The 11,976-nt window shown below is 29.8% G+C and overlaps 1 protein-coding gene across 1 annotated transcript; it reads left to right on the top strand.

Annotated features, from left to right (window-relative positions):
* Positions 1-6,821: 6,821 nt before the first annotated feature.
* On the top strand, positions 6,822-8,441 carry LOC105167649 (NAC domain-containing protein 100). Its single transcript, XM_011087442.3, has 3 exons — positions 6,822-7,293; positions 7,370-7,647; positions 7,718-8,441. Exons 1-3 carry the CDS (start codon positions 7,107-7,109, stop codon positions 8,282-8,284), a joined length of 1,032 nt encoding a protein of 343 aa, XP_011085744.1. The 5' UTR covers positions 6,822-7,106; the 3' UTR covers positions 8,285-8,441.
* The last annotated feature ends 3,535 nt before the right edge of the window (positions 8,442-11,976 follow it).

The following is an 11,976-nucleotide window of genomic DNA, read 5'->3' as shown; positions in this document are numbered from 1 at the left end:
CAATGTGACTGTAGATTGGTTCCTAGTCTCCTCGTGGTTGTGCACATGGGATGAGACACTGCTGAGAGTTAATGGGGTTTTATCCTACAGTCATGGTCAACCGTTAAAACCTGCACATAGAAAGGCAATTATGGCTTTAGGTCAGCGATAAGTGTCGTGACTCTCCACCGATGCAGCTTTTCTAATTTCTAAGTTTATTTCGTTCATTTCCTTATCATATGTAATTGTGATAATTTATATAATGATATTTCATAAATAAAATTATTTTGAGATATGATTATAAACAAAAATCACACAATTTTCACAATAATTTAAAGCCATGATTATGATTTGTGTCAAAAAAATGCATATTACAGTTCTAATTCGGAGTTTTGTTCTTATGCAAGGCATTTGATTTTCAAATGAAAATTGAGTTTCCATTATTTATTAGTGGTGTTATGTTCCAATAGCTAATCATCATAAATAAAATTATTAGTAAGCAAACCATGAATCAAAAAAGAGAAATATGCAAATTAGTTGAGTGTTACAATTTCTTTGATTTATTAGCAGTAATTAACTTCCATAACTATTAGTAATTAGCCAGACTTGTAATGGCCATTGAGAACAATGGCTAATTAATTTAATTATAAGGACAATAATCAAGTTTAAAAGCTAAACATGAATGGGAATAAAGTTATTTATTAAATTGAGATACTTTTTATATCTTCAACATTGAAAAACGCACAAGTAATTTGATTTCATATTTAAGTAATCATGCTTGAGAATTATATCTCAAGAGCTTGTGATTATTCACATTTATATATATATTTATTATTTAACTCTATTTTTACATTCATGATCTATCGAGCATGACGGAATCAAACAAAACAAAGGAAATTTGTAGATTATAAGTGTAATGACGTGATACTAAAAATATTTTGCAATATGAGGTTTAATTTTGTGGCTAACTTTTTCATGTGATAAGTTAATATAGGAATATTAATTGTTTTAAATTTATCGTTAATGATGATATATGATTAAATTCTTTAAAATGGCTCATTGTCATCCATTAATTAGAGAAAATTACTAAACATAATTTAATTTATTAATTATATCATTTTTTATTGTCGAGTAATTTAAAATTATCATTATTAAAAATATTAATGAGTATGAATGTGCCTTTGGAAACATTATATTTATGATTTTGTAACTATCATACATATAGGAATATGCATTTCTCATCCATCCACAAGGAATTTAGAAAATGAGATTAGCATTTTATAAGTTTGTGTAATTTTTTATAAAAATTGAATGGCTAGAAAATGCATGAGATACCCAACGGTATGAGCCTGTACAGTCTTATATATTATTTTCTTTATATGAGTTCACGTATCAAATTGTTGGATTCATATATTGAGTCTCAAATGGTAGAGTGCAAATCTCTACGCTTTACAAGTATTTACATAAAGAATAATTTTATGAGATTATTCCACTGAAATTGAATGTTTAAATACTCATGTCTAAGTGATCAGTTATATGGGTGAAGAGTACTTTTCTTTCAGTCACAAATTTACTGAATTGGGATGCTTCATATATGAATGAACATATACAAGTGTTTGGTGAAATTGAATTTCTATTATTTTGAAGTGTTACAACAGTGCAGCAGTTATGCATAAAATAAAGATGAGAGTTAAATAGCTTTTATCATGGAAAAAGTTACAATTGAGAAATTATTATTGAGTTACAAATACATAGAGTATGAACTAAAGATATTATTTTGTGGAGTTTTCTTTTGATATGCAGGTCATACGCATAACATGAGAAGGAAAACAAGACAGATGTAAAATTATAAAAATGAAAATAAGAGGTAGATGATATTATACTCCATGTGACAGAAAAGGACCTCGAGGGACTAATGAAGAGGCAAGATTCTTTATCATCGAGGGGGATGTGCTAAGCCCGTAAGGAAGTCACATTCGGAAGTAACCCAATCTTTGTGATTTGAGACCCCATGAAGAAGGTTCAATGTGTAGAAACCTGCACTGCGTGATTTATATATAGCACATTATTTTGAGAAGAGAGTATTTAAAAAAAAAAAAAAAATACGATGATCTCCTTCCTTTCCCTAAGGTTAAGTGCTATAAAAATGTGATGTTAGGTGGGGCTTTGACCCAGAATGAGACCAAAAGCAGAATTTCCACGAGCTATGGGTCACACATACCTTTGGAGGGCTCACCTAAGTGAGAGTTTCCATGGGTTGCGCCTATGAGTTTGGGCTAACCCTAGAGACCTCACGAGAATCAGGATCAGAGCGTAGGGTTATTGACGCGCTCACCTGCTATAACCATGTCCTAAAGTCAATATCATATGTGTGGTAATTGAAATTTGGCTCAATGGGCATAATTCAAGGCGAAGTCTATTATTGCTCCTTCAAATGAATTTTTCAACACTAAGTGTATGTTCAAACCCGAAAGGCACATGCACCGATTGCACGGTATAAGTTGCCAACTATTTTATTTCATATTCTAATTTTAAAAATTTTAAACCTTGTGGAAAATTGTTGGAAATAAGCTTTAAAATTTTCTACATTATCAAATTATTTCCAACACTTTATTTGATCTTAATGAGATAGTTTAATTTGATACTTGTTTGAAGTTTATGGCCCCATTATTATAATGATTTAATCCTGATTTTATAAAGTTTAATAAGTATTTGACCATTACATTTTATATATTTATGTGGCCTTTTTATAATTGGATTTATTATAATATTATGAGTTTTAATTAGGCCACTTAATATTTTATAATGGTCATATTTTTACAACTATTTAAAGGGTCATTAGATTTTATATAGCTTATGAGTTGAGAAATATTTTATACTCCCACAAGTATTTGTTAGAGTTTTTGCAACATGACTGTGGACTGGTTCCTGATCTTCTCGTGGTCGTGCACATGGGATGAGACACTGTTGAGAGCTAATGAGATTTTATCCTGGAGTCACGGTCAACTGTTAAAACCTGCACGTAGGAAGGCAACCATGGCTTTAGATCAACAATAAGTATCGTAACTCTCCATCAGTGCAGCTTTTCTAATTTTTAAGTTTATTTCGTTCATGTCATTACTATATATAATGGTCATAATTTATATAATAATATTTTATATATAAAGTAATTCTGATATATGATTATAAACACAAATCACACAATTTTCACAAAACAATACGCACGTGTCATATAATTAGTGTACAATTTAAAAAAAGTGACCAATTATATAGCAAATATGATACGGTTGCTCTATAATTGATTTATTTCATAACAAAAATTTTCCATCAATGCTAGCCAAAACTGTGGGAATCTCGACACTAAATTACCAAGATATCCTCATAGAACATGTCAATCTAGATCTTCAAACTTTAAGTTTTGAAAAGTCAAACAAGAAACATATATTTGAAGACAAACGATCTTTGCTAAATGAGGTTTTATTCGGCTTTCCTAAGCTGGAAATTCAGAACTCAACTTTAGGCAAAAAGAACTTTAACCATTTGTTGCCATAATAATCTAGTTTTTCTACTCCCTGCCAGGTCTACTTTAGCTTTCATTTTTTAGAATTACCTGTCGTCCTTGACAAAGAATTGGGGTGAGCTTAATCTATATCTTTTCTATTAACGACAAATTACATCCATCTTTCTTAAAATTAATTTTTAATTAATAAGGTTGTAGTCGTAATTATAAAAACAATCAATGTTTAGAGACAAGTGTTTACAAGTATAAACACCTAATTAAGGTAAATTACATTAACACTACCATTAGGAATGTATTTATAATTTTATAAAATATAAAAATAATTATGTAATTTGACCTAAGACGGAGAATGTGGATGCAATTTACCTTTTAATAATATATACTATATATTAAGGGAGAGCACATCTTTAGTGTCTCCCTTATTTTTTATATGTTTTGTTTTCTATTCACTAATTTTCGTATATCTCCACTATCTATAAGTGGTAAAAACTATTTTTTTATATAATTATTTATTTTTATTTAACATTTCTTTCTCTTTTTCTTACTTCAAATATTTTCTTTTAAAATTATTTATTTTCTAGATAACTATCTTCATATTATTATTTTTTTATTAAAATAATATTTAATTATTATATTTTTTTTGTACACATATATCGAATGTGCCATATACAATAAGACATAATAATATTAGTAGTTAGACGGTGGATAACCACAACCAGCCAGCGGATAGGTGCCGGACACAAATAAGAATACGTGGATCAATTATGTCAATTAATAATTGTTTTATCAATAAATTAAGATATTTAAAAATATATTTAAAACGTCGAGGAGGTAAAAGGGATGCTGTTTCTTTAATTCACGTGATGGAATGCAAGAGGGGTATTTTCTTTTTCTTTTTTTTTAATAAATTAATTGTGGTTGTAAGTTGTTCCTCTGTGCATATAATAAATAAATTTTATATTTTAAAATATATTATAAATAAAATAAAATATATAAATTTGGCATCACATTGGCATCTACATTCCCTAATCTATAGTCTATTTACGTAACATTACGCATACACCTATAGAAATGTCAGTATCATTTCAACAAACTATTCCTATTTTTAAAAAATTACACATACACCCTGTAATTACGACATTTTACGATTTCGTACATAATTTTTTAATACAGTTTGATTCTTGTGCGTTGCGTGCAGTAGATTGTGACATTTATAATTTATCCCGTAATAGATCGATCATACGTCAATCGTATAGCAAACATATCATAATTTTAATTCACACACGTGAAATCTCCATCAGTAACATCAAAACTCAAGAAAACCTAAAAAAGGAAATAATAAGAGTTACCTTGTGTCTTCTAAATGACAACCCAAGGATTTGGGTTTAAAAAAATACTTCTTTTTTCTTATAAAAAAAAATAAAAAATTATTACAAGAGACCAAAACACGAGAACAAAACCATAAGTGAAATCGCGGTTTCTGGTCCTCATGAGTTGGAAAAGAAATCTAAATACTGAAACAACTTTGTCTTATTTTGAGGATTGTCTTGGGTCCTTCCACCTTCGATTGAGGACAAGTTGGATTTTTGTGAAGGAAGTGAGTACAAATACATAGCGACTCTTCCAGTAGATAAACTTTGGTTAAACAAATTTCAACTAACACGACTTTACGTCTTTCTACTACTTATGCATACCATGCCATAAATTTCACTTCCGCCACTTTTTTATTTTATAAAAAAAAAAATATATAATTACATTGATATCAATAAATTAAAAAATATACTAATTCGATTAATAAACTTACATTAAATATATAAATACGCACTATAATAAATTCACATTAAATGAGATAAATATATACTCACACGTCTGGGGGTGTTCGAATCCATAAACTCGAACTTATTCATGAAACATCAGTTTTAACCACTAAACTAAGACACAATTGGACAGTTCGGCCGTATTCAAGCTAATAACATGGTGACGGCATTATATTTACTGTAATAGTAGTTGAAGAACACCCAATGCATGTGCGTATCTTTTTTATAAAGTTAAATAAAAATATAATACAAAGAATTGATAAAAACAAATTAACTTTAAATATATATATATATGAAATTAAAATTATTTAAGTACATAACTAATTAATCTAAGAGATTTTTATTTATAAGCAAAATAAATACACATAAGGATATTTTAGCTAATTAATATTAATTTTGCTGAAAGTTGATTACACTAAAACCTGAAACTTTAATAAATAGTATAAATAAGTATTTATAGACACTAGAAATTTCAACCTAAACTCAGTTAAATCAAGCTAATAACATGACGAGGGCATTATATTTATTATTATATAATATATTTATATATATAAAGTAATTAATCATACTGCAAATGCTAATAATTGATTGGATATAATTAAATCAAACTCAAGTAAGAAGTATATATATATATATACACACACAATGTGACCATATCTACATACTGTTTTTATCAAGACTCAATACCTTAAACTTCAAATTTAGTTCATAAATATACACTTCCTAAAATGCCCTTATCTTTCTGAAAAATTACATGAAATCAAATTTGTTAAAATAATAAAATCTCTCACTCTCAAATTTCATCAGGATGACTCCAAATACATTGCATGTAACAATTATATTCGTTTATTCAATTTTAAAAGATAATTGTCATATGACAAATATAACTAAAACTTACGTATGTTCTAAATTCATGTGTTGTCCTTGCATATGCATCCCACGTGCTCCGTCTGATAAGGTTAAATGTATTTTTGGTTCTGTAGCTTAAGTTATTTAACGTTTTTGTATATTTAATTTTCTAAGATCATTTTGGTCCTACCTCTTTTTATTTTTTGTGATTCCAATCTTTTTTTTTTTTTTCAGAGTTTACTTCCACCAGCAAGAATGGTGCACTCCAGTAAAAAAATAACTGAAATTTTAAAAATTAAAAAATTACAAGAAAAGTTAAAGGAGCAACATACTATCAAAGCTGAGCTAATATAAGTAGTAACCCTAATTATAAGAATCACGCGAGATGCATAGGTGAGAATCATAAACTCCAGCCAAAAATATGACTGAAATCACGAATATTAAAAAGACGCTGGACAAAATACTAATTTAAAAAGTTGAAAGACGAAAACACCAAATGATCTAATTTATGATGTTAAAATAATGCAGTTAAGGTTATATGTTTAAAAAAGAATAAAGAGATAAGATAAGGGTTGAGGTCAAAGTTCAAGAAAGCTAATAAAGATGATCCAATTTTATTACAGCAGAACCACGTTTATTTCCTCCTCGAAAAGCAACTATTTATGGAGTTGTGTTCCTTCAGATCACTTTTCTTTTCTTAGCAAAACCAAAACCTCTCAATCTTTCTGTTAGGACAATCTCTCTCTCTTTCACACACAAAGACTGCAAAAACCATTCAGACCTTTGTATAAATGCTGTCTTAGCTTTCCACCTATCCTCATGTACTAGCTTTGAAATTTTCTCAGCCTTTTCCTCTGTTTTGCCTTTAAATACAGTTAGGAGAATTGTACAAGATTTTATGTCCAGTTTCTGATACAAAGAATCAGGACATAGTCACAACAATGGAAAGATTGTCCTGTTTCAATACACCTGATGAGCCTATGGAACTACCACCAGGTTTTCGTTTCCACCCGACCGACGAAGAGCTCATAACTCATTACTTATCTCCTAAAGTGCTCGACAGCGGGTTCAGCGCGGAAGCTATAGCCGATGTAGACTTGAACAAGGTCGAACCGTGGGATTTGCCGTGTAAGTTTTACTAACGTAACGTTGTGGTCAGCTGATTTTCTTGATGTTCTAATATTGAATATGTTTTGAATTGAAGGGAAGGCGAAAATGGGAGAGAAAGAGTGGTATTTTTTCTGTTTGAGGGATAGGAAGTATCCGACTGGATTGAGGACGAATAGAGCTACCGATGCTGGATACTGGAAGGCGACGGGGAAGGATAAGGAGATTTATCGTGCGAAAACGTTGGTGGGAATGAAGAAAACTTTGGTTTTCTATAGAGGGCGGGCACCTAGAGGGGAGAAGACGAATTGGGTGATGCATGAGTACAGATTAGAAGGAAAACATTCCATGAGAAACCTCCCAAAAACTGCTAAAGTAAAGAATTTCCCCTGTTTTCCTCTGTTTTTGTTTGTTTGTTTATGACTGTTTCACCTTCAACCTGCAGAATGAATGGGTGATCTGTAGAGTCTTCAAGAAGATTTCAGGAGGGAAGAAAGTGCATATATCAGGGCTTATGAGGAGTATAGATTGTGGTACTGCTGATGCGCAGCCGACCGATTTGCCTCAGCTCACGGACTTATCTTCTGAAGAAAATCAGACAAGAATAACATCAGCTGCTGAGGGATCCAATCTAACATGTTTCTCCAATCCAATAGAGGAACATCTAGACAAATCAGTTGATGAATTGACCTCTTCTTCAAAGCCGACTCATTTTCCGCACTTTCCGTTCACTTTCCCTAAAGTTTCAAATCCGAGCTCAAATCTCTCGTCTCAGACCGTTTCGTGTTCAGGGAATGCGCACTGGCCGGACTCTGTGACCATGCAAGACGAGTCGATACTACGGCTTTTGCTCGAGAAAAATGGACCCTTCATGAAGCAAAATGTTAAGGCAGAATTCTCAGAGGATATTGGCATCAATACTGCTGATCTGGGATTTAAGCCTTATGATGATCAAGAATTTCCAATCATTTCCACTGGTCCTCTAGACCTTGATTGCTTCTGGAATTACTAATAAAAACTTAGATGAATAGGATGTTGTTAGAGTAATAGAAAGATTGTTATTTGTGTATAGGTTTCTGAACTCACATTTGTAAGAAACAAGACAAGATTCTCAAAATGGTGTACTTCAAATTCTTGCTGAATCAGAGTCAATTCTTTTTCACATGTCATTTCTTTTCTTGAAACATTTTCTTTTCACCCCTTCTATGTTTTACTTATTCTGTTAGCGATTTTCTTACATGAGTTCAGCGTCAGTATCAAATGGTATGGATCCTAAATATTCAGCATAATATAAATTTGACGACTTAATTCTTGTTAAGACGTTAGATATTTAAATTTTTTTTTTCCTAACAATTGAAACTTTTAATAACATTGTTGTGTAATATGGTATCGGAGTCAGTCCAAATAAGAGGTTCTTAGTTCAAATTTCACTGTCATTCATTAATAAAAGAAATTTTCACATGCAAGATATTAAATATTAAATGATTCAAAGTGATTGTATAATAATTTTCACTAATTTGCTTTTCAGCGTCTGTTGCATAAAGAAAAATTCTTTTATTTACGCATAAACTTTTAAATGAGGTGATTATTTAATAATTTTCAGTATTTTGCATTTGGGCGTTGGTTTTATAAAAGAAAAATCTTTCTATTTGTGCATTTATGTGGGTAGATTAATTTGGATAATATATTTTATTAAAGTTAGGTATATCTCCTACAATATAAATTTATATCTATTTGTTAGGCAACCAACCTAGTTCCCATGGCTCCAACAATGCAAGTGAAATTGACACTTATAAAGAAGAAAATCCGATACAGTTGAAGTCCCTTTTCTTTAATTATTCAACCATCTTTTTTTTTTCTTTTTTTTTTAAATGACTTCTGATTTAAGAATATAAAAGAAAAATACAGAATACTTTTTATTTTATATATATATATATTGGGGTTGACGACACCACTACTCATGGGGTATCATTTGGTTGGAAAAAACTTTAGTCTGGACTCGACACGGTCATATTTGAGTTAATTATATGGCAAGTGCAATATACTTATCGTGTGATTGATGAACAGTTTAAGAAAAATGACAAATCGCATAGCAGGTGTATTACACTCTGTAATTGATTTAGTACGACTGAATCTGATCTAAGTAAGATTTTTTCCAGTTGGGGGACATCATTATGTATTGATTTAACAATTCACGGACCATATACCACAAACCTATATAAACGTCTGAATAATTTTGAATTTTAATATCAATAAATTCGATCTTATTGATAGTTAAATACAATACTATCAGCAATAACTACTACTTACGCTCTTGCATTTAAAATAAAAAAAAAAAGTAGAAAATCAATCCTCGTACATTTGTTTCAAGTACCAGACGTAATAGAAGAAGTAGTTAACTAACTAATACCTACAAAAATGAAGATATAGATGCCGAAAATAGTAAAAATTCAAGACAACATCGTTGCTCCATTTTATGGTACTTGATAATCATACTAAAAGAGACAGACTAAATGAAAAACTCTACATACGACAAGAAAGAAATTAAAAAGAAAACTCAACTCTTCGACTACACATCTGAATATCATTAAGCTCAAAATTATTTTTTAATTGTTACAATTATCATTCCTGACTTTAATGATTAAATTTGAAAAGACTATTTTAACCCTATCATTTAGAAATAAGTAAATAGACTTTTCAAATATAAAAATTATTTTTCTGAAGATTTTTAATATTATAGAAAGTAATTGATGTATATATGTTAAATTAAATAAGAACACAAAAAATCCAGGAAAGAGAAAGAAATGTATAGAAGTAAGAAGATGCAAATTAGAAGAAAAGTGTCATGTCCAGAAGTGTAACAACCTGGGATGACGAGTGTGGCCTGGCAAAATAGGGAGCCACCCCCACCCCCAATCTCACCCCCGGGCCTCTTGTTCGTTTGGTTAACTGTCGAAACGTGTCATGTTGGGCATCTCTCTCCTTCTCACTAAACAACAAATCTCCCGCCCCACTTTCCCTCTTGCACATAACCTTTCTGATGTTGACCCCAGCGGTAGCCGCCACTCTTCCCATGTCAGAAACTCTTTGTAGTAATTTAAATTTTCGATCGACATTTGATACAACAATGCCCAGCCCACCCCTATGACAAAGACACTCTCATTATCTTTGGATTAATATTTTGTATATTTTGTTTTGGTGTTTAAAGATGGAGAAAGAAAATATATAAGTAAGTATGTGTTTGAAATAAATTATATGTTTGGATTTGTATTTTAATATAATATAAAATAATTTAAAATAAGTGGTGTAGGTTTGATTTTGAGATTTGAAAAATAAGAGTTACTGTTTATTATCAAATCATGTCTTTAAATATAAATATTTATTAGTATAAGTGTGTATGTATATAGTATTTTGTTTGTTAGTGAAATATAGTATATATATTTATGTTAATTAATTTTCTTTGTTGAGGAATTTTTTTTATATTTTAAATAATAATTATAAATTTAATACATAATTACATCATTGTAGTATTGTTTCCAAAATATTTTTGTTAGAGTTTATCTTTGGTTTGAAAAAAAATAATATATAAAATTTAAATAATAATTTTAGAATTACGTATGTATTATTTGTATATTGTCCTCAATTTTCAAATTTCTCAAATATTTCATTGAAATAGGAAAAATTTTGAGTACAAAAGATTTAAATAGTCTAAGTTGAAAAATTTTGTAATTAAGAGTTAAATGCACTATAGTAACGTGTTAAAAATACGTTCTTTAGACTTTTATATTCAAACTGATAAATTTTAATAGATAATTGAAGTAATAGAAAATACGAATTAGGTATATAGAATCATATATTATCCTCAGTAATAACAAACTGCTACAGTATTTTCGTTAGGTAGAAAAGTTTTAAATACTTTTACTAAGTAGCATCGATAGTAAATATCTTAAATGTCAATGATTTCATAAGTTAATAATTATTTTTTTAGTAGTAATTATTGATTAGATTTGACATATATTATATATTAAATAATATATAATATATATAATACAAATAATTTTTTGAAAAATAAATAAATCTCATTTGCTTTGGTGTGGAATGGATTTGTTTATATTAAATAAATAGATTATAAATTTAATAGATAAGTACATACACTACATCGGTATATTGAAAATGATTTCAGTGGCGTTTATATTCGTGGTGAAAATATTTACTTGATAAATCGAACAATAAACACTTTGCATTCGCATACAGTAATGATATATTGTCCAAATCTTTTAAAATTTCTCAAATGTTTCGTTCAAGTAGAGAATGATGTGTTAAGACCAAAATATTTAAACAGTTAAAGTTGAGTGAATTCGTATTGATTAGTTAAAAACAAAACATAGGGAATATTTTTACTCGTACCATATAAAGCTGTCAATTTCTAGAGAATTGTTCAAATCTAATTGCACATCTGCACGACATATAAGAAACGAATGTGTTTGACAATGAGAAAACGCTCGAGTAGTTTTCCATTTTTACTAATTAAATAGACATTTGACTTAGAATTTTCATATTCGGCCATTGTATTTCTAAGGACCATCACACCGTCGTGGTGGGAGTCCCTGTGGTCAGTGTGAGTGCGTTGTGTTGTCTCCATCACTGTATGTTTGGGCACCCCGATCAGACTGCATGTCAAATCGACGAATGTAATCAGTTCAT

The sequence above is a fragment of the Sesamum indicum genome, linkage group LG8, assembly GCF_026168435.1.
Source record: "Sesamum indicum cultivar Baizhima isolate 11 linkage group LG8, ASM2616843v1, whole genome shotgun sequence".
In the NCBI taxonomy this organism is placed as follows: domain Eukaryota; kingdom Viridiplantae; phylum Streptophyta; class Magnoliopsida; order Lamiales; family Pedaliaceae; genus Sesamum; species Sesamum indicum.
The sequence above is the reverse complement of the archived record's forward strand: the minus strand, read 5'-3'. Positions and strand labels throughout refer to the sequence as shown.

Excerpts from the sequence above, each read along its gene's own strand:
- LOC105167649 (XM_011087442.3), top strand. The coding sequence starts at position 7,107 with ATGGAAAGATTGTCCTGTTTCAATACACCTGATGAGCCTATGGAACTA. Across the intron at positions 7,294-7,369 it reads CGAACCGTGGGATTTGCCGT|GGAAGGCGAAAATGGGAGAG; the intron begins GTAAGTTTTACT and ends TTTGAATTGAAG. Across the intron at positions 7,648-7,717 it reads ACCTCCCAAAAACTGCTAAA|AATGAATGGGTGATCTGTAG; the intron begins GTAAAGAATTTC and ends TTCAACCTGCAG.